The sequence below is a fragment of the Betta splendens genome, chromosome 17, assembly GCF_900634795.4.
Source record: "Betta splendens chromosome 17, fBetSpl5.4, whole genome shotgun sequence".
Taxonomy (NCBI): domain Eukaryota; kingdom Metazoa; phylum Chordata; class Actinopteri; order Anabantiformes; family Osphronemidae; genus Betta; species Betta splendens.
In genome coordinates, this window is record NC_040897.2 from 2404144 (window position 1) to 2427025 (window position 22882).

The 22882-nt window shown below is 50.3% G+C and overlaps 1 protein-coding gene and 1 pseudogene across 1 annotated transcript; one reads left to right on the forward strand and one right to left on the reverse strand.

Moving 5' to 3' along the window:
- Positions 1 to 1401: 1401 nt before the first annotated feature.
- Positions 1402 to 2508, forward strand: LOC114844688 (uncharacterized). Its single transcript, XM_029132230.1, has 2 exons — positions 1402 to 1949; positions 2016 to 2508. Exons 1-2 carry the CDS (start codon positions 1402 to 1404, stop codon positions 2506 to 2508), a joined length of 1041 nt encoding a protein of 346 aa, XP_028988063.1.
- Positions 2509 to 22410: 19902 nt separating this feature from the next.
- LOC114845229 (U2 spliceosomal RNA) lies at positions 22411 to 22554 on the reverse strand (annotated as a pseudogene).
- Between the last annotated feature and the right edge of the window lie 328 nt (positions 22555 to 22882).

Genomic DNA, 22882 nt, shown 5'->3' on the forward strand with positions numbered 1-22882 from the left:
GACTAAGACCTGTCTTAAAAGAGGAACACTGAATGTTCTTAACATAAGCAAATAATCTCAGTTTCATGTACTTGACATTTCTCTTAGTCTGCTCCATGGTTGTCTCTGACTTTCTCTCCCTGAAACTGGCTCCTATCTAGCTCCCAAACCCAGGTGTTCCTTCTTCTCTGACAGCGAGATGCCAGTGATGCAGGCGGGAGAATGCAAACATCTCCAAACACGAGGCGACAGAGATGACGAGGTAATATGCAATTTGACTGGACCAGAGAGACGTTCACTCTGTCAGGAAAGGGACAAAAGGAGAAACAACTTGAGGATTTTGTCTTGCATTATACTTTTGTTGTTTATGTTCTGATCTGATCAAGCTGGTTTTTGATTTGCTTTCCTCATTATTTTATTACCATTAATTTATTTGTTATTACAATAAAAATACAAATACAACTTTCTCATTAGCTTCTTTATTACAAATTTGTGCCACAGATTGAGTGAATCCTACCCTGATGGTGAGGAAGCGCTTTTATTCTACTTTCATTAGAGTGTTTAACTCATTCAGTTTAGTATTAATATGTAATGTTTTCAAATGACTGTGTTTACGTCACCACATATTGACATTATAAATTCATTTCAGGTTTTCATTTTCCAGTTTTACTTTTGTTTATAGCATACATTTAATACAATAAAATTACAGGAAAAATAGTTTCAGTGTGAAACATGATAATAAAACAATCAAAAAGGAAACTGTTCAGCTTCACTGTTATTGACAAACTGTTCTTTAGTTAAAAAAGTGAAGTCCTGATGAATCTGAGAAATTTAGTGTTGGGAATAATTTACTGTCTTTGACTTCAAACATCATGGTAAATGTTACAAAGTCTGAGGCTTCTCCTTGTCATGAACCTGGGCTGTTTCTAAGTTTTCTGGTTTGTCATGTTCATTTCCTGTTTTATTTTTGTGTTCCCGGTCTTGGTTCCTGTATGCTTCAGTTTGGTTCACTTAGTCATGTGTTTACTTCCTTTTTTATTTTCATGCACTTCCGGTTCTGTCCTGTCATGCTTAGTTCACCTTTGTTGCTCATTATATAATATATATACAACTAATAAAATATAAAAAATATAAAATATATATAATATATATACCAGCTGTGTTCCATCATTAATTACCTCCCTGCATTTAAGCATCTGCACATCCCTTTGTTCTCTGTCAGTTAGTTGTTCAAGGTGCCTAGTTTGTCAAACCCACCATCCGTGTCCAAGTAAGTTTTCTGTTTTTAAACCCGGCGGCCGGATCTGCCGAGGACTTCCGGAGGTGCAACGGATGGCTCCTGGATAGAGCCATGGGGGCACCTACCATCGAGGCTCGGCTGGCCGCTGTTGACGAACTGGAGGACGTGATAATGGAGGAGGAATGGTGGCTCGATTACCCCGGGTGGAGGAGTGGTGGTACAGCTTGAGCGAGACTAGCCAGGAGCTGGAGCGCGTGCGGTGCGCTGGAACGCGCGCAGTGCACCGCACCGCACCCACCGACACACCGGCTTCACGGCCAGCCTTTGCACTTCCTCCACCATCCAAGCCATCGCCAGGACGGGCGTCATCGGCCGCTCAAAGTCGGCCTCGTAACCTGGTTCAGGAGTCTGTTCCTGCTTTGCCGCGATCTCCTGTTACGACCTTGGCTCCGGCGCCCCAGCAGCTGCCAGAAGGGGCGCTGGCTCCATATGCTGGGGAGTCTGCCTTAATCCCTCTGCTCACCGGAGGGGTTTTCACAGACTTTATTCCCTTTGGTGTTATGACCCTACCACCGATCGTCGTGTTGACACCTGGTGAGGGACAACAGATCTGGAAGGAGCTAAAGGCCCAGAGTGGCCCTGACGTTATTGGCTCGCCCTTGGCTCCCACCTCGACCCCTGAGTGGAAGAGGCCTGGCCCAAGCCGTCGGCGCCCATCGAAGGAGGCCAAGTCAGAACCCAGAGGATCCTGAGTCTTTTCTTCAGCTTCACGTCTCTCAGTCTGCCCCCGTCACAGGTCAGTCTCACAGTCCGTCTCCGGGCTCATGCTTCAACCCATCGCAAACGCCGTTGCCCCGCCACCCATGAATCCTGCTGCACCGGTTCCTGAGCCACGTCTCGCCCAAGCTTCAGCGCAGCCATGTCTCGCCCAAGCTCTAGCGCCTCGGTCCGCACCAGTCTCCGTGCTCCAGTCTGCATCAGCCCCTGTGCCTCAGCCTACAAGCACCACAGGCTCCTCACCTGCCTTGCCCTCTGTTGCCGCCCAGCCAAACCAGATCTCGACTCCTTTCCCTGTCGGTCCGGGGAGGGCCACTCCTTCCGGCGCTGGAGAAGCGGGAGTTTTAGTCCATGTTGGCTCCAGAGAGGAGTACGCACGCAGCCCTGCCGGCTGCGAAGAGGACGCGGTTCCTGTCGGCGCCAGTGAGGATGCGGTTTCTGTCGGCTCCGGTGAGGACGCCGTTCCTGTCCGCTCCAGTGAGGACGCCGTTCCAGCCGAGGCCCCTTTCTGAGGACGCCGTTCCAGCCGCGGCCCCTGTCGACCTCCAGGAGGAGGTCGATCCAGCCGCGAGCCCTGTCGGCCTCCAGGAGGAGGTCGATCCAGCCGCGGGCCCTGTCGGCCTCCAGGAGGAGGTCGTTCCAGCTCCGGCTCCTGACGGCCTCCAGGAGGAGGTCGTTCCAGCTCCAGTCGGCCGCGAAGAGGTGGTTCCAGGCTTCAAGGACGCCAGCCAAGGAACCGCTCCTGGTGGTCCTGCAGAGACCACGCCACGTTCCGCCCCTTTGAGTCCGGACTGGTTCAGGTCGGCCCGGTCCCTGGGGTCTCTTGTTTCTCTGTATACAGGAGTCGTTCCTGGAGGTGCCGGTGGTCCCTACAGAGACATGTCTGCGTTCGCCCCGGGGGGTCCAAGGGAAACAATGCCACATCCCACCCCGTCTGCAGAGGCAGCTCCCAGTGGTCCGACCACGTCAGCAGGTGCGTCTGTGTCGTTCCCTGGTGTCCCAGTCCCGGCCAAGTTTGCATCAGTTCTTGGGCTGGAAATAGGCTGACCCGGGCTTCTCGTCTGTCTTAGTCTCTGGTCCTGGCCCCAGCTTCTCATCTGTCTTCGCCTCTGGTCCTGGCTCCAGCGCCACGTCTGTCCCTGTCTCTGGTTCCGGCTCATCGCTGGCTCTCATCCCGTCCGACTGACTGGTGGCCTTGCCCTTGGCGCAGCCTGCCGCAGGGGTGGCGCTGCCACCTGCGTCGTCTGCCACCTCAGCTGTCCTGCCTCTGGGGCAGCTCCCCGCCTCGAGGATGTCGTCGGCTGCCGCGACAGTGGTACAGTCTCTGCCGTCACCGGCCACCTCGGCCTCCTGATGCCTCGCCCACCGGGAGGACGTCGTCGTTCGTGTTGGGTCACTGGAGGCATCTTGTGGAGACATTGGCCTCCTCGGACACTACCCCAGCCCTTGGGGACTAAGTGTGTCGCTCTGCCCCAGCGGCTGCTGAGCAGGATCTCTCCGCGTCGCCATCCCTCGTGAGAGGACAGTTTGGACTTTGATTTTCCTGTGCTGTGGACTTTTGTTGACTCATGTTTTGTTATCGGGTGGGTTTTCTCTGGTCTGTCTGTGTTGGGCGTGAGTTTCCTTCTTGGGGAGTTTTTGGTTGTGCCCTCCTCCTGGTGGTGGTGGTGGTGATGGTTGATTAAGACATTACGGCAAATCACAAATCCATGCACTGCAGATTACCATAATGGAAGGAGTCTTCCTCAGGGTCTTGTATTTGTAGGGCAGGGTGTTGCTCCCCTCTAATAATTGCAATATTGTGGCAGAAAGCCTCTCCTAGAAGAAAGTTCTCATTACTTTAGTGCTGCATAGAAGCGCTCCTGTGAGTGTGAGTGTATGCACTGAAATAAGTGTATAGGACATACATGTACTTACCACAGTGCAGCCTGTTACTTAGGGTTGACTCACGATATATTCATGAGTCATCACCAGAGTCAGACTTGGCCTCCACGTTTGTGATAATATGTGCAGCATCACATATGATCTTGGTGGTGTAAACAATGATACATATCAGTTACAATGAACATAAGAGTAGTCAGTGCACCTGCACATTTATTAATTTTTTTCAGATCACAGATGTTATTAACTGATCATCATTTTTCAGATTAGCCTCACTGAAAGAATCAAATACCACATACCTGCAATCCTGTGAATCTCCTCTTTAATGGCTCTGAGGAGTTTGTGTCAAGGAAACGCTTGAGGTCGAACTATTCTACATACAGTGGCTTTACTAATTTGCTGAGCATCTCCAATGTCATAAAGAAAACTACCGTTTGCAAAAAAAACGTCACTCAACACAAAAAATCTGTTCGGATGTAAAAGTACAGTCATGTGTTGTTGTTTTTTTCTTGTTCTGTCCAGCAGTTTACCAAGCAGCATATCTTGAGCTGAATGCCATGTTGTGATGGACAGCTTTACTTTAACAAGAGGGGTATATATAAAATATATATACTCATTTTGATTTATGGTTTATTTAATGGTTTATTTAGCAAATCCCAAATATGTGTCATGTTGCTGTGTTGGTGGACACAGGACCGCCGGTCTCAGCAGCCACCACACCCCCGCCGCAGGGGACACATGCGGCCAGCCCAGAATCCACCAGTCCCATTGTCCTGGTTCCTTAGGTAGGCAGGCACCCCCAACCACCAGTCACCCCCCCACTACTGTGCCAGACATGACGCAGCACCCGAGCTCCACGCATCCTTACCTGGAAATGGAATTAATCAGAGTATAGTTTTGGTCATTGATTTGATGAAGCAGGCAATGTGTCTAAGGTGGTATAATCTAACAAGCTGTTCAGGTACTGATTAATGCTTAATTTTTTTTTTAGTTTTCCAGTTCATAAGGATGATTTTCTTCGCGTCACAGAGGGTAGAAGTGTGTGATGAGTTTGTCTCTAGATCAAGCCCACTTAGATCTCCTAGAAGACAAAGTGCAGGGGCCGCTGGGATTGGACAGCTTAACTGGGTTGACAGGTGTTCACATACTCTTTGCCAAAATTGCTGCACAGGTGAACATGATCAGAGGAGGAATCTCAGTAGGAATCTATCTGCTGTGTTATCTATACAGTGAGGGCAAATATGTTTGTGAGACCCATTTGGAACATCCTTTGTCCTGTATAGTGAGTTCTATGAAGAATTTTATATTTTATTAGTTGTAAATTTGTATTTTTTGTCAGTCTGAATAAATTAGAACATATATTATTCCAGAACGTGTAATTAGTGGTGATGTTGAGATCAGCTTCCCATTTAGAGATCGGAAGGCTCACTGTCTGGTCTACACTGGAAATTAAGATATAGATTTTGGATACTGTTCTTTTCCCTGATATATCAATAAATCGCTCTATTACTGGTGGTGGTTGCATGTGGATGGGAGTATTCTTACTTTTTGCATTAAGTATTGACTTTAGTTGTTGGTATTCTAAGAAATTGGCACTAGTGATTTCATAGTGGGACACTAATTCTTAAAAAGAGGTAAACTTGTCTCTTGTGAAAACATGTTTCAGATGTGTTATCCCTTTGATATGCCAAGTTAGAAAGTGTATTGCCTTTTTGTTTTGTACGATGTCTGAATTGTTCCAGAGAGGTTAGGTTCAGGGTGTCATGGACTCAGTCACTACACCATTGTGTATGTTCTGTTCCGGTTTTATGTTCTAGTCACTTCCTGCCCCAGCCATTATTAGTTACTGACAGCTTTACTTCCTGCTCCAGACCACACACCTGATCTCCATCTAGCCATCATCTGCCACTACTAAAGCACCACCTCTCACACCAACCCGTTGCCAGATTGTCTTTGTGTATTGACCAGCAATCCAGCGTAACTCTCATGACCTTGTACCTGTGTATGACCTCGATTCTCCTGACCCTGATTCTCGCCTCATCTTTGATCCTGCCTTGCCGTGAGTTTGACCCTAGCCTGCCTTGACCGCCGCTTGCCTAAACCTTATCTGTATTGAACCTGCCTGATCTGTGTACTGACCTTCGCCCGCCTGACTACGAATTAAAGTGAATTGTGTTACCACTCAAACCTTGCCTTCGCTGTGCATGTGGGTCCGCTACCTCGGAAGCCGTGACAGTACAATCTGGCCAAACATGGACCCAGCCAGCGCCGAGACCATCCGAACCGAGCTCCAAGCCCAGGCGGAACGGATCCGCAAACAGGAGGAGCAGACCGGAGTGCTGCTCCAGGAGTTAGCTCAGCACGCGGCGCGACAAGAGGCGCAGGTAAATGCATATGGGGAACAACTGAGGCTACTTACCCAGCAACTCGCTGCGGGGCTGACGCCGGCGCCCGCTCCAGCTGTGCCCGTCGCTCCGACTCCGCGTCCTCCTGCACCGAACGTTCATCTGGGAGCTCCAGCACGCTTCTCCGGAGATTCAGGTGACTGTCGAGCGTTTATCACCCAATGTGAGATCCAGTTTGAGCTGCACGCGCCAGACTTCCCCACCGAGCGAGCCAAGGTGGCGTACGCCGTTTCCCACTTGGCGGGCAGAGCAGAGCTGTGGGCAACGGCCGAATGGCAGAATAACTCCGCCTGTATGAACACTTTCGCTGCCTTCTCCCTAGCACTGAAGCGCATTTTTCAAGAAATAACGCCGGGACGCGAAGCGGCCCAGCGGCTAACGAGCCTCCGTCAGGGCGACCGACCCGCGGCGGCTTACGCCATCGAGTTCCGCACACTAGCTGCGGAGGCGGGGTGGGACTCCACCGCTTTGATCGACGTGTTCCTCGCAGGATTGGCGCGGCGGGTCAAGAACAGCCTGGCGGCCACCGAGCTTCCGTCGGAGTTGGACGAGGTCATCGCGCTCGCCATCAAGGTGGATCGCCGGTTGTGGAGCAGTGACCGCGAACGCAGGGAGGAGGAGCGAGCCACACCCCCCCGCCATCTTCGACCACCGTCTCGCAGCGCGGCGGCCCCACCCAATCTGACGGTACGAGGGATTCCGCAGCCGACCGCGCGTCGGACCACGCCCCATGCCCCGGGATTGGTGGAGCCCATAGAAGTGGTTAGGTCAGTACCCACCGGCGAACCAATGGAGGTGGGGCGGATCCGGTTGCCCGAAGCCGAGAAGAACCGCCGACGGGCACTCGGATTATGCTTGTACTGCGGCCAGCCTGGCCACATCGCTGCATCATGCCCAGTAAAAGCCCCCGCTCACCACTAGCCCGGAGGATAGTGGTGAGCCAGTCTTCTATGTGTCATGCCTCCGCCCGACCCATGCCCACCGTCACCTTATCCGTGAAACCCCAGTCTGTCCAGCAAGCGGTTCTGGTTGACTCAGGTGCCGACACCAGCCTTATGGACTCCAGACTCGTGAAACGGCTAGGGGTTAGCACGGTTCCCCTGCCCGCCTCGATGGAAGCAACAGCCTTGGATGGGCACCGGCTGTGGAGGGTGACTCACCGCACCGGCCCTGTAACTTTGACATTTGCTGACGGCCACTCCGAACAGATTCACTTTCACGTGGTAGAGTCCTCCTATCACCCGGTCGTGCTTGGCTACACCTGGCTTCGCCGACACAACCCCCGCCTCGACTGGAGGACCGGGGAGGTGGTGGAGTGGGGTTCCAGCTGTCACAATTCATGTTTCGGGGCAGGGTCCGAGGCCACGGCAGAACCGGCCCCGGAGCCCAGCATGGAGGAGATCGACCTGTCTGAGGTACCATCCTGCTATCATGACCTCCAAGCCGTTTTCAGCAAGGTCAAAGCCACCAGCCTGCCGCCGCATCGGGCACACGACTGCGCGATCAATCTCCGCCCCGGAACCACGCCACCCAAGAGCCGGCTATACCAGCTCTCCGCTCCGGAACGCCAAGCCATGACGGCGTACATCAACCAGTCCCTGGCCGCTGGCCTCATCCGTCCATCCTCCTCGCCGGCGGGGGCCGGATTCTTCTTTGTGGGGAAGAAGGACGGGTCCCTGCGACCTTGCATTGATTACCGGGGGCTTAACGCCATTACCGTTCGGGACTCCTACCCCTTACCTTTGCTCTCGTCCGCTTTCGAGCTCCTAGCCGAAGCCAAGATCTTCACCAAGCTTGACCTGAGGAATGCTTACCACCTAGTTCGCATCAGGGAGGGGGATGAGTGGAAGACGGCGTTTAATACCCCCACCGGACACTATGAATATCTCGTCATGCCATTTGGACTCACCAACGCGCCGGCCGTCTTCCAGGCGCTGGTGAACGACGTGCTAAGCCCCATGATTAACGTGTTTGTTTTCGTCTATTTAGACGATATCCTGGTTTTCTCTCGGAGTGAAGAAGAACATCGTGATCATGTACGCCAGGTCCTGAGAAAGCTGCTGGAGCACCGGTTATACGTCAAGGCAGAAAAGTGCGAGTTCCATGTCACCACCATCTCATTCCTAGGTTTCGTGATCTCCCCGGAGGGAATTCAGATGGACCCCGTCAAGACGCAGGCTGTGACGGAGTGGCCCGTTCCCCAGTCTCGCCGGGACGTCCAACGGTTCCTGGGGTTTGCAAATTTCTATAGACGCTTTATCCGCCGCTTCAGCACAATCGCTTCCCCGCTTCATGCTCTCACTTCCCCCAGGACAACTTTCCAGTGGACCCCAGAAGCCAATCGGGCATTTTTCCAGCTCAAGGCCAGTTTCACCTCGGCCCCGGTGCTGCAGATGCCGGACCCGGCTCGTCAGTTCGTGGTGGAGGTAGACGCATCTGACTCCGGCGTGGGTGCGGTACTGTCCCAGCGTGATCCTGAAGGTGGGCGACTGCATCCATGTGCCTTCTTGTCCCGCAAACTCTCCCCTGCAGAACGCAACTATGACATCGGTAACCGGGAACTACTCGCGGTCAAGGTGGCTCTGGAAGAGTGGCGTCACTGGCTCGAGGGCGCCGAGCAGCCGTTCCTGGTGTTCACCGACCACAAGAATTTGGAATACATCCAAACCGCTAAGCGTCTGAACTCCCGCCAAGCCCGTTGGTCCTTGTTTTTCTCCCGTTTCAACTTCCACCTCTCCTACCGTCCAGGGTCAAGGAATACCAAGCCGGATGCCCTATCCCGAGTCCACGAGTCAGGGGAGGAGGTGGAGTCGCCATCGACTATCCTGCCTGCGTCTTGCCTAGTAGGGGCGGTCACCTGGTCTGTCGAGGTTCGGGTGAAGGAGGCCACCCGGGGTTTGCCTCCACACCCAGCGTGCCCGCCGAATCGGCTGTTCGTGCCCCCGGAGCTTCGGGGGGAGGTGATCCACTGGGCCCACACCTCCACTTTTAGCTGCCACCCGGGAGTCCAACGGACAGCTTTTGTGGTGGGCAGTCGTTTCTGGTGGCCGTCAGTCCTCAAAGACATCAGGGAGTACGTGGCAGCCTGCCCAGTCTGTTCGACCCACAAGACCCCTAACCAGCGCCCTCCGGGGTTCCTCCAGCCTCTGCCCGTGCCCCATCGACCCTGGTCCCACATAGCACTGGATTTTGTCACGGGGTTACCCCCCTCCGGGGGAAACACAGTCGTCCTCACAGTAATCGACCGGTTTTCCCGATTAACCCATTTCATTCCTCTGCCCAGACTCCCGTCGGCCAAGCAGACGGCTCAGGCGGTGCTTGAGCACGTGTTCCGGCTCCATGGGTTCCCCAAGGACGTGGTCTCCGATAGGGGCCCTCAGTTTGTCTCTCGGTTCTGGCATGAGTTTTGTTCCCTGCTCGGGGCCCAGGTCAGCCTGACGTCCGGATACCACCCGGAGTCTAACGGCCAGACCGAGAGGACCAATCAGCAGTTGGAGACCGGGCTTCGCCTCCTTGCCTCCACCAACCCATCCACCTGGAGTCAACAGCTCCTCTGGGTAGAATATGCCCACAACACCCTGCCTTGCTCCTCCACAGGTCTGTCACCGTTCCAGTGCGCATACGGCTACCAACCCCCACTCTTCCCATCATTGGAGGGGGAGGTCGTCATCCCGTCCGCACATGCCCTCCTTCGCCGTTGTCGACGCACCTGGTTGAGAGCGCGCCGTGCCATGCTCGCAAGTCAAGAGCGCCACAAGAGGGCAGCGGACCGTCGTCGGTCACAGGCACCCAGCTATGCCGTAGGTCAGCAGGTGTGGCTCTCCACCAGGGACCTACCCATCAAGACCCAGTCACGTAAGCTGTCGCAAAGATTCATTGGACCCTTTTTCATAGAGCGTATCATTAACCCATCTTCTGTCAGACTCCGCCTGCCCAGAACCATGCGTATCCACCCTACCTTCCACGTCAGTCGACTCAAGCCATTCCACTCTAGTCCTCTGGTTCCTCCCACGCCCCTACCTCCTCCACCACGGCTCATCGATGGGGGTCCGGCTTACACGGTCCGAGCATTGCTGAACAGTCGGCGGCGGGGCCGGGGGCTGCAGTACCTCGTTGACTGGGAGGGGTACGGACCCGAGGAGAGATCATGGATCCCGGCACGGGACATCCTGGACCCCAGTCTCATTCGGGAGTTCCATCAAGCCCACCCGGACCTCCCTGGGCCGTCTGGGAATCCGCCCTAGACGGGGGGGTTCTGTCATGGACTCAGTCACTACACCATTGTGTATGTTCTGTTCCGGTTTTATGTTCTAGTCACTTCCTGCCCCAGCCATTATTAGTTACTGACAGCTTTACTTCCTGCTCCAGACCACACACCTGATCTCCATCTAGCCATCATCTGCCACTACTAAAGCACCACCTCTCACACCAACCCGTTGCCAGATTGTCTTTGTGTATTGACCAGCAATCCAGCGTAACTCTCATGACCTTGTACCTGTGTATGACCTCGATTCTCCTGACCCTGATTCTCGCCTCATCTTTGATCCTGCCTTGCCGTGAGTTTGACCCTAGCCTGCCTTGACCGCCGCTTGCCTAAACCTTATCTGTATTGAACCTGCCTGATCTGTGTACTGACCTTCGCCCGCCTGACTACGAATTAAAGTGAATTGTGTTACCACTCAAACCTTGCCTTCGCTGTGCATGTGGGTCCGCTACCTCGGAAGCCGTGACACAGGGAAAATTAATTGTAAAATCAGCCACAATTGTGGTTTAAGTGCACTGGCATGCAGGGGACCATGTCAGCTTATCAAACAAGTACACATCAGTCTTTTTATTTATATTTTATTTTTTTGGTTTTACCTTTGTTTGTTTTCCTTTTGTAAACATGTGCTTACTTTCTTCTCCCTGCTCTGCTTCTGTTTCTTCCCCAGAAAAGGTAGTGATTATCGGCTCCCTTGCTGATGCTGCCAGGAGGAGGAGGAGGAGGGGAAGATCCCAGGGTGGCATCCCTGCACCCCAGCCGAGCAACAAAGTCATGGTAGGTAGTAATAAATAATGTATTAAATAGGAATAAATAGCATTCTTATATACATGTAGAAATTCATGATGGGGATCAAGTGCCAAGGTAAGTGCTTTCTTTAAAGTGCTTTTAGAGGTTATAAAATCATGCATAACCATATTAAAGTGGAATAAATATACAACGATATATAAGAGAAGAGACTAGGGTCATGTGTAATTCATATACAGACCACATCAATAAAACCACACAAGAAAATCATGCAAGGTCATGTACAGTACTTTGACCCGGCTCCCTATTAGGTAGGTGCCCCTCCCAGTCTCCAATGGACCCCTCCAGTTCATGTGTGAAAAAATAAGTAGGTGTAATTGTAAATACAGGCATGTGTAGGTGAAGTAGGTGTATGAGTGATTATATTGCACCCACTTGTATATATGCAAATATATGTACACTTGCACTTGTATTTGTAAATTACATGTGGCGGAACAGAGTGGTTGGGAGAAGGAGAAGACGAAGAAAAGGAGGGAGAAGAAAGGCTAAGGTAGGGAAGGATGGAGTTTGTGGTTATTGTAGGATGGGCGGGGGAAGATGGAGGTTATGGTAGAGGGAGCAGATGCAGAGAGGGTGTGTGGGGTCAGGAGCAAGATGAGGGTGAGGTTATGATTAGGAAGGGATGGAGATGGCGGTTGGGGTTAGGGAATATTAAAGAGAGAGACTTTAGGGTTAGGAAAGGGGAGAAAAGAGGTTGTGGTTAGGAAGGGGGATGAAGAGAGAGGTTATGGTTAGGAGAGGGATGAAGGCTGGGTTGGCATTAGGAAGGAGATGAGACTGAAGTGGGGAATGGGAAGCAAAGTGAAGGCCGAGGTATAGTTAGGGAAGGAAAAGGCATAGAGGTTAAAGGTTAAAAGTGAGATGGTGACAAGGTAGAAGAGTTGAGAAAGGTCAAAGTTCCTGACCAATTGTAATTGCCCAAGTAAATACTGACTAAAATCAACACAATCCAGCATAAAAGAGAGGAGGCAGCATCTTTTTCCATAGGGGGAAGAAACACATCAAAACCTTGGTAGTTACATTTTTCTTTTTTCTTTTCTAAAACCTCCAATTAGTCCTAACGACCTTGCTGTAGATTTAATTAGAAATTCAGACCTAGAGGAACTGTAGTTTTAAGTTTCCCTATCCATATTCTCTCCTGCCTCTTTCGCTGGCACTCCGTCCGTGTGGCACATGTCTCAACGCCTGTGATTGATAAATGATGAAGATGTGTTTGAAAGTGTTGCACCAGAGGAGTAGGCAGTCTACCTATTTCAATGCTGTGAATGTGCTGTTTGAGCATTTTCAGGAGGGTCTTGCCTGTTTCTCCCACATACATCTTCCCACAGGCTGCAAACAATGCAATAGACTAGATTGGAACTGTGAAGGTTGAAGCTCCCAAGTGTTGGTGAACTGGCGCCCCCGTGTGGGTGAAAGAGCAACTTATTCTGCCTGAAGGCCCAGTGGTGGTGAGGATGCTTCTGCGTGATGGAATGTCTGCTGAACCGTGCTTTAACAAGCAGATCTTTTAGGTTTTTGTTTTTCCGGAAGGCTGAGATGATTTTGTAATCTTTCAAGTGTTTGTGATTAGACATTGTAGTCTGAAAGTTGTTTTTCCAGAGGTTCTGCAGATGAAGATGGGGTCTAGAGTATGTTGTGACCAACGGAATGAATTCTTTGTCCGTGCCAGATTTGTCTTCTCTGATGCTTCGTCTACTGACCTTGTTCGGTGAGAGAGCAACGGAGTCCAGGGTGGTAAGTGATGACAATGTCTGCTTTTTGATGGATCTTAGGAACCTCCTGGAGTATCCCCGTTTCCTGAGGCTGCTGAATAAGGTGAGGGTGGCATGATTTAGATCCACTTCCCGGGAAGAAATTCTATCGAATCGTATGATTTGTGACTTAATTATGGCTTTGATTGTATGTTTGGGGTGATAACTAGCTTTATGTAGAAGTGCATGTGTTTCCGTTGGTTAGAAATGCACCCGGGTTAGCAGTCGTTTTGTGCCAGATTTTGTGTGCTCAAAGAAGACTGTTGTGTCAAGAAAGTTGACTTCATCCTTCATTGGTCTGCCAGGGGGGACTGCATACGGAACCGTCCAGGTATGTGGATCCTTGTGAATCTTTGGCAGGAGATAGAACTACCTATTACGTGGGGAGTCTGGTCCATAGAGGAAGTCCCTCTGTTTAGCTGAAATAAAGTTTTTATAATAAAGTTTTTGCACTATGTCACGTATCTGTATTAGCGTGTGATTTTGGATGCTATTATCAATGATTCGATAGTAGGTTTTATTGTTTAATTGTCTGTGGGCCTCAAAGGAATATTGTTGCCAGTCCATAATGACAATTTTAACCGGTTTGATAATGATGTATGTCAGGTTCCGGTTCTGTTTTCAGTTTTATTTTGTAACTCTTCCGGTTTCTGTTCACCAGGTTAGTTTTGTTTTGAAAGGACTCTGCCAAACCCTGACAGAACGATCTGGCCTCTGTCAGGGTTTGGCAGAGATCGGACCCACATGCACAGCACAGAGATCTTAGACAGACGGTAGAGTTTAAAGGTTTAATACGGTTTTCGTTATGACAGTCGGTCCAGGTCATACACAAGAGATCACAGGTTTCGGTACAGATGGAGCAGGCTAATTCAGGTCCAGGAACAGGCAGAGTCTCGGTAACAAGATGACAAGGTTTACAGTACCGGTAAGGAGCAGGCTATCTCGGGGTCAGGCGGTCAGGTCGGTATCACTAGAGCTCTCCAGGCGACGGTACAGTTCAGGAGCAGACGGGAATCAGGAGTCAAGAAACAAAACAGGACCGAGGAACATACAGGCAAGATAACGAAGCGCTGGAAGGTGATGACTAGCATACAATGATCTGGCAAGGGGCTATGGGAACTGGTGGTGGTTAAATACACAGGTGAGTGATTACAGATTCTAGACAGGTGTGTGTAAGGAGACCGGGACGTGGAACGGGGCTAATCAGATGAGACACAGGTGCGTAACTGAAAACCGGAAGTGAAGTGAAACTGCTGTGGCGTGACTCGAAAGGGAAGTGCTTACAAAATAAAACAGGAAACTGGAACCAAAACACGGGTGACAAACTAAGTCCTTTCAAAACAAAACTAACCTCCTACATCTCACAGTTTTTGTGGAAAACCAAGCCACCACGAATTAGTTTAAAAACTCTTCAAAAATCCAGACGCTGCAGCGGCCTAGAACTACCTAATTTCCACCACTATTTTCTTGCCAATAGACCATGTCCACAAATGGATAAAACCCATGCCAGAAGACTCCTCCTGGATAGACATTAAACAAACATTTTGTGGAAATATTAATATTAATATTAAATATTAATATTATATCTATATTGTAGATGCCGTTCCTGTCCCCGTCGGCCATGTAGATGCCTGTCTCCGTCGGCCTAGTAGCGGTCGTTCCTGTCCCCGTCGGCCAAGTAGCGGTCGTTCCTGTCCCCGTCGGCCAAGTAGCGGTCGTTCCTGTCCCCGTCGGCCAAGTAGCGGTCGTTCCTGTCCCCGTCGGCCAAGTAACAGTCGTTCCTGTCCCCGTCGGCCAAGTAGAGGTCGTTCCTGTCCCTGTCGGCCAACTAGAGGTTGTTCCTGTCCCTGTCGGCCAAGTAGAGGTCATTCCTGTCCCCGTTCCGGTCAGTCTCGGAGTGGCAGTTCCCGCCGACCTCCAGGAGGAGGTTGCGCCAGCGAGAGTTGCTGCTGCGGTTCCCGCCGACCTCCAGGAGGAGGTCGCGCCAGCTGGAGTTGCTGCCGCCCGTTCGCCTGGGGGGCGCCCCCTCCTGCCACGGCGATGGCGCAGCCTCTGCCGCCGTCGGCCACCACAATCCGGGAATCTCCGGATCATCTCCGTCGGGAGGAGGCTGGACTTGGCTCCACCCTCCCGGACCCTGCCGGCCTCCCTCTCCTCGCCACCACCCTCCATGAGGGAATCCCTGGACTTTGTGTTTTTCCTGGTCATGGACATTTTGTTTCTGTCTTGTGGACTCTTGTTTTGACCCTCCTCCGATTCTCCCTCCACCCACCCTGCTTGTCTGCCTTGAGGGGGTGGGATTCGTTCCCTCCTCCTGGGACCACCCTCCGCCCGCCCTGGTTTGGGGGGGGGGCTTCCGTGGGCGCCGTGGAAGACGCCCTAGGGGGAGGGGTACTGTCACGATCTGGGGTTTTTGTTTCTTGTGTCCTGTTTTAGCGCAGTAGTTCCTGTTTAATTTTGTACTCTTCCGGTTTCTGTTCACCAGGTTAGTTTTGTTTTGAAAGGACTTAAGTTTGTCAACAGTGTTTAGGTTTCAGTTCCTGTTTTATTTTGTAGCACTTCCCTTTCGCGTCACGCCACAGTAGTTCCCGCTTCACCTCCGGTTTTCAGTTACGCACCTGTGTCTCATCTGGTTAGCCCCGTTCCACGTCTCGGTCTCATTACACACACCTGTCTAGAATCAGTAATCTACCCACCTTGTATTTAAGCTCCACCTCTCACCCTCGTAATTTGCCAGATCGTTGATTCTTTGATTCTACTACCGCACGTTCCAGCATTCTCTAGCTCGGCTTATTCCGTTGTTGATCCAGTTCCGCACCTCTGACCATCGCTTCTCGCCCGATCCTGACCGGTATTGTTGATCTCTGATTCTGTTGCCGAACTCTGCCTGTTTTTTGGACCTGTCTACGCCTGTCGATTCTGTCCCTGCGATCTGAGCCTTTTGTTAATCCTGCGTATGACCCAGACTGCCTTGTGACTTCGCTTCTGGAATAAACCCACATTTTTTCATCATCCACATCGTGTCCTGGCGCTGTGCATTTGGGTCCTTTATATGCCGTTCGCTGACACTGTACAGATAACACAGCAGATAGATTCCTACATGCATTCTGGTCATGTTCACCTGTGCAGCAATTTTGGCAAAGAGTATGTGAACACCTGTCAACCCAGTTAGGCTGTCCAATCCCAGCAGCCCCTGCACTTTGTCTTCTAGGAGATCTAAGTGGGCTTGATCTAGAGACAAACTCATCACACACACTTCTTTCTGCCCTCTGTGTCGCAAAGAAGATCATCCTCATGAACTGGAAAACTAAAAAAAAATTAAGCATTACTCAGTACCTGAACAGCTTGTTAGATTATACCACCTTAGACACATTACGGACCGTGGGTCCTCAGGCTCTACCCTTTCAGGCCGACCCTCCACTCTGGGCGCGGGGGCATCTTCTGGCGGGCTCCCTAGGGACTGTGGGTCCCCAGGCTCCACTCTTTCAGGCCGACCCTCCCACCAGGGGGAGTGTTTGCCCCCGGTTCTCATGGGGCGAACAGCGTTGACCCCCGGCGGCCCACTCTGGCCTCGGGTGCTGTCTCTGTGGCTGCTGCAGCTCTGCCTGGGGGGCTCTGTGTGGGCGGCTTGGGTTGCAACACCTGCCCTCCTGGAACTGAAGGTGCATGAGCTCCCTGGCTGCTAGGATTCCTTCCTCTGCTTGCTGGATGGGCATAGTGGCCGAGCCCCTCACATCACCCTGGCTTCCACAAGTGGCATTGTTCATCCACCAACGTTTGCCTCACCCTTTGGGTGAATAATATTAAGCTACAGCCTTACTAACCTTGTAGTGGGACACTTTCCAAATCCAACTGTAAGTATTATTGATACTTATAACTACCAATATCAATAATGTGTGAATATGGAATTTGTGGTGTTGTATGTCATGACTTTTATTAAGTAGTATGGGATATGTATAATAATGCACATATGTATGTATATTATATGTATATGCTTGTATGAGTATGTGCACATACCTTAGCACTATTATTGGTATTAGTATTAATCTCCAAGGTAAACCACAGTACAAAAGTTGTTCAGTTATGAATGTGTTAGCCTAAGGTACATCCCTGCTTCCTTTTTTTTTTTTTTTTGCTTCGATTGTTTACTTAACAGATTTGCTTGGTTTCAGCAGCTGGTTGCACATATTATATTGCATATATTCTATATATACTCTTCTTGTTAAAGCAAAGCTGTCCATCACAATATGGCATTCAGCGTAATATATGCTGCTTGCTAAACTGCTGGACAGAACAAAAAAAAAAAAAAACTAACCTGGTGAACAGAAACCGGAAGAGTTACAAAATAAAACTGAAAACAGAACCGGAACCTGACAATGTAGGGGTTGTTTTGCAGGCTCCTTATGGCTCGTTTATCCTGCACTGCGAGGTGGTTCATTTTATCCAGCGGAGGCATAAGGCGATTCAGGGCTTGGACGTCCACACAAATAAGGGGCTTGGTCTCCATGCTCAGCTTTGCCCAAGGCTCCCAGCTGGATGGCAGGGTGAATGGTGGTGCTTCGGAATCATTTTCCTGGAAGTGATCGGCTAGTTTTAATCTCCTGTGGTGCCTGTATAGGTCCCTGCGCAGTGCAGCCTGGCCGAAGGAGTCCGGAGTGGGAATGAATGAAAGGCCTTTCTCCAGCAGGCCCACCTGAGCACTGTTTGGCTGGAAGAGTGTGAAGAGGTTCAAGATGTTGGAAGAGGAGTCCCAAGACACATCAGCCGTCGGATTGAGGTCCCCACTGGTGTCCAGACAACGGTGGCTGGGCGGATCCTGGAGGTGAGTCAGGTTGGAGGGAGGATGAACCAGGGAGAGAGGTGATGGACAAGTAGGATCAGAGGGGGGGGGGGGCAAACTGAGTTAGGGGTCCGTGGTTGATGAGAGGTGGTCGTTTGTGGGTATCCTGATTAGGTTCTGAGCATGTTATAAATTTATCTGCAGTTCTGTGCACCAGGTTTGAAAGATGCGTCCAGCCGTCTCCGGTGTCCAGTGCACGTCGTCATGGGTTGTGGAGAACAAGCTACTTGGCAGGGGTCCCAAGAAAGGGAGGTTGCTGGAGATAGTCATTTATTATATTGAGATTGACCTGCTGTAACTGTGGAAGAAGTGGTGAGTAATTTATAAGAGGGAATGCAATCCTGGCATTAGGAAAAACAGACAGTGCCCTTCTGTATATGAGGCGTAACTGCTTGATGGATGTTTTGCGTGGGTCCTGATCTTTGTTGTTTATTCCCACTGACAGGACCACCAATTTGACAGCAGGGTGCTCTGGAGTTTTGTCGAGGAGGTGTTGGAAATTATAGAGTGCAGCCCCAGGATAGCTGTCAATTTGGATGTTGTCCTTGTTATGAGGTGGGATACGAGCGAGATTAGAGTCACCTAGGAACCAGATAGTTTTCTTACCTCTGAGGTGCCAGTCTAAGATATTTCTGCCTTTCCTGGCTTTGTGTATGTTTGGTAAGCATAAAGCTCTGGATTCTGGATTTGGTACTGGCATGTTCTCTCTCTCACTAGTTCCCTGATCTACATCGTGTGTATAGGCCGAGGCAGTTACTGTCACATGTCCCATAGAGGTGGCTTTGGTGGGATCAGACGGGCTCAAGCTACAATTACAGTCTGTGTAGTTATACACTTCTGGCCCTTTTGTCCTCATTTGTTTTCCCACCACCTCTTGTGTTGGCATAGTCAGGTAAGACATGTGGAGTGAGGATAATTCCTCGGCCTCACGCTGTGGGAGGACAGAAGGATAAAGGTTATTTCCCTCATTTTCCAGAGGGGTAATAACAAGTGATGGATTACAGTCCTTCACTACTACATTAGAGTAAGGAATTTCTGAGAACTGATGAAATGTGGTGTCTTGTGTGTGTTTTTGTTTGTTTCTGTTCTTTGTTTCTGTGTAGCCATCACTCCTGTTTCTTCTTTGCCTGCATGGTGTCATCCTGGATGTGAATTCTTCTCCTGATAAGGGTGAAGACCCAATCAAGGGCAGACGCCCTTGATTGGGTCTATAATGAAGAGAGTGTTGCGAGATGACGACTGATAGACCTGGTGGAACCTGTGGAAGCAGGGGGACTGAAGGTGATATAACAATGTTACTCTGTGAAATGGAGGAGGTAACTAAGGGGGGAGGGGGTGTGGATGGTCCGGAATTGCCACTTCTTTCATCCACAGACTAGGCTAACTTCTTTTTCTTTGGGTGTAGATTGGTGGTTTGTCATTCCATCCTGTTCATTGTTTCGGGGTTGCGGGGTCCCACTCAATCTTCTTGTCACATCTATCCCCCTCTGCAGGGGGGGGGGACTTCCTCTGGTCTCAGGTAAGGGTGGGAATTCCTCCCTGTCCTCCAGGTCTAGTTCTGCTGGAACCTCCACCCTGGGTGACTCCACCGGGGAAAGAGATGAGGAACCGGAGACGTGTAGCAATTCAGTGCCTTTCTCCAGTAGGGAACGAGCTGCTCGGATTGTGGTGTGGGCTAACTTGGTTTTGTATCGTTTTTGGGCCCAATTAATTGCAACCCTGAAGGCAGTATCATTAAAGGGGGGATGATTATATTCTAAAATTATATTCAGCTAGTGGTCTTGAAGAATGCACAAGTTGTTTAGCATCCACTGTTGTGTGTTTTTTTTTTTCCACAGCTGCCCTGACCTGTTCTGTGGGAGATGAGAGCTTGATGAAGCCTGTAAGTTTTCTAACATGCTTAGCCATTCCTTTGGGTGGCACTTGAGTGGAAATGGCCTTATCAATGATGTTCTTGTGATGCATAGCCTGCATGAGCTTGAAATAGCTTTTACAGAGCTGTCTAGTGGCTTCATCCAATGCTACACGAGGAGCCTGTAAAGGAGGCCCCACCTGTTCTGTACTGCTAGTATTTTGTGTTTTCCTCACTCTGCCTTTCCTGAGATGTGAGTATTTTCTATTGTGACTCTCCCCTTGATCTAAGGTTGCTAAGGTCCCTGTTGGTAAGCTGGAGTAAGCTCTCTTGGACCTGTGAACAAAAGACATGGTCAGTCTGGGACCTACCTTTTGGGCCAGACGTCCAAGGCCCCAATGCCAGTGTCCCTCCCGTCAGGTCTCTCATTGACGGTGGAGTGGTAGATGATGGAGTGTCCGGAGGGATCCTGATATCCACTGGGTCTGTGTTGGTCAAAAACTCAGTCCTGCTGGCTCAGGTAAGATGGTAATTTAGTCGCGCTTTTACAAAAAATTCCATATCCCACAGGTGGCATGTGAGGAGAGGCTGATGGTAGGTGGTAGCCGTGTAGCTAGCCCGTTAAGTAGATCCCTGACTGAGCTGTCAAAAGCCTACTAAAAATTTTATTCCAAGTAGAACCAATAAAATAGGTTAAAATTGACCCAGTTGGTCAGTGTCACTCAATAGGAGTGAAAATAGTTAAAAAGGTCAAAGCTTAATCCAGCTTAAAAGTCCCTAACGTTTCGCAGTTAGCTGCTTCTTCAGAGGGTTGTATTACAGAGACTGAGCAAAAGGTAGATAAAACCTTGGAGGAGAGGAAGCAATGTCCCTCCTCCAACATACATGCCACCCTGTGATTAGTTTAATCCTACCTCGCCCTGTCTACCTGCGCTGATGTAACCAATCTATGGGAGGTTTTTGCTGTGCAGGTGCAGAGGCTGTCGATGATAGGTTCAACTTAATTAGAACTAAAAGGGGAGAGTCTCAAAGTGAATTGAGGATGTTGATCTGAGAGGTCAAGGCAAAGGAAGTACTTCAAATGTAGGTGTATACTTCCTTTATAAGGTTGTTGTAGTAACTCTGAACACAGCGCAAATTCCAAATCAAACATCTCTAGAATTGCAGGGTCTTGAATGGTTGAAAAACCTAGTTGCCCAACTACGTCTTCCGGCACTGACTGAACCAAAAACAGCGCCCTATCTACCTGCCTATCCCTATCTTCTTCTTGTCCACTTTGCGCAGACACTGGCCCCTTAATTCTTTTCACTGCCACCCCATCAACGTCATGCCTATCCCCCGAGGTCACACTTTCAACCATGGGTGGGCAATCCTTGCGCACCAAAACCTTGTCCTTAATCAAGTCTCTGCTGTCCCTTGAAACTTCATTCACCATCAGAGGTTCGATTCCACTGACTCCAACTTCCCCAGTGGCCTCGCTTCTGGAAAGTGAAGAATGTTCCTCTCCACCATCAATCAAAGCCTCCCTCGCTGTGATGTCTACATTTTCAGCCTGCTTTTTGCCATCTACCAAAATTTTTGGCTCCCCTGCACCAGCATAGTTGGTCACCATAACGTGTCTTTCGGACTGTCCGCGATTGCCCTGGATTTGTAGTAGATGTGGTGCTTGCGTTTGTGCTGGAAATGTATCAATGTGTGATGGCAGAGGCGTGTTTCTGCATGTGGAACAGAAACACAAGGGAAATGCTGCTTGTCAACCCCTACACAAGCGGTCTGCCTGAGTGGTGGCTTGGTGCAGTTCTATAGGCTCATTGAATTTCAGCACCGTCAGTCAACATGATCAGCCCGGGAAGAATCTCCAATTTACTGCACCCAGTGCCCTACAGCTACCTAGCAGCCTCTGCAAAAGTCTTTGTCCTGTTTGGGCAGTCCCTGTAAAGGTGTCCAGGCTCACTGCAACTGTGACACATCTTGCCATAAGGACACCCAGATGCCACATGTCCCTCCCGCCCACAGAGATAGCACTGCAAGCCCGTACAACCACCTCCATGTGACCATGCTTCTTGCACCATCTACAAAACAGAGGTTGACCTGCATAAAACAGGTAACCTCTGTCAGCTCCAAGTTGAAAAACTGCCGGTGGGTGCTTCCAACCATCTACCCCCTCCTTGTCTTGATGGAGCAGAACCTGAAACTGCCTCCGCCCTGTCCAAAAGCCCAAGGGATCCTTCTTGTACCTTGCTGCTGAAATCACCTCTGCAAAGCGTCCAAGGAAATCCCTCAAAGCGACATCAGTCACAAATGGGTTGAACATGTGCACTGTGATAATTCGAAAATTAGGTTTGTCCAGGCTCACCACACTAAAAAAATGAAAGGGCAGCTAGCCAAAATGCTCTGATGCAACTCAGCCAAAGCAAAAGTCACATCATACGCTCTTGCCTGTTGGTTCCACTGCAGGCAAAAAACATCCCCCAACTTCAGTTGCAGTTGCTCCTTCACCACTCGTCTGCAAAATACATCCCTTGGCATCACATCCTGTCCCTCCAATTTCCATTGGTAACGTATGGTATACCTTATTCCAACACTTGGCACAGCACCTCCTTCCCTTCTGGCATCCATGACTTCAACCAGCAAAAAAAGAGGAAGAAAAAAAATAACAACCCGCCGCAACGTCGCAGGGGGGGGGTGCACACTCACAATAACCGTACTCGGTAAGAAACAGATACTACACTTGATCTTAGCCAAAAGGCTGAGAAGCATGACCTCTTTGCTTCCAGAGGCAGCCTCCTCTGGTCCTGCTCACTGGTCAGGGTGCTGTGCGTTGAGCTGGACAGACAATGGTGTCTGCTTAGCCCCACCCACGCCCCTACTCTCTGTGCATATCCGCGGGCCTTCTGCAAGGTAGCCATGCTGTGCTTCAATGAGAAACAGGCCAAAGGAAGTTGAGGCATTGACATTTCATGTCAGTGCATAGTGACAACTTCCCCACAGATGTATTCAAATGTAGCTGTGTCACATGTTTACTGACACGGTGGAAAGTCAAAATATTCCCTCCAGTGAAATAGTAAGAACTTGATCCGTTTCGAATT

Coding starts and splice junctions, on each gene's coding strand:
- LOC114844688 (XM_029132230.1), top strand. CDS start 1,402: ATGGTGGCTCGATTACCCCGGGTGGAGGAGTGGTGGTACAGCTTGAGC. Junction 1,950..2,015: donor CGCCCATCGAAGGAGGCCAA/GTCAGAACCCAG, acceptor CCCCCGTCACAG/GTCAGTCTCACAGTCCGTCT.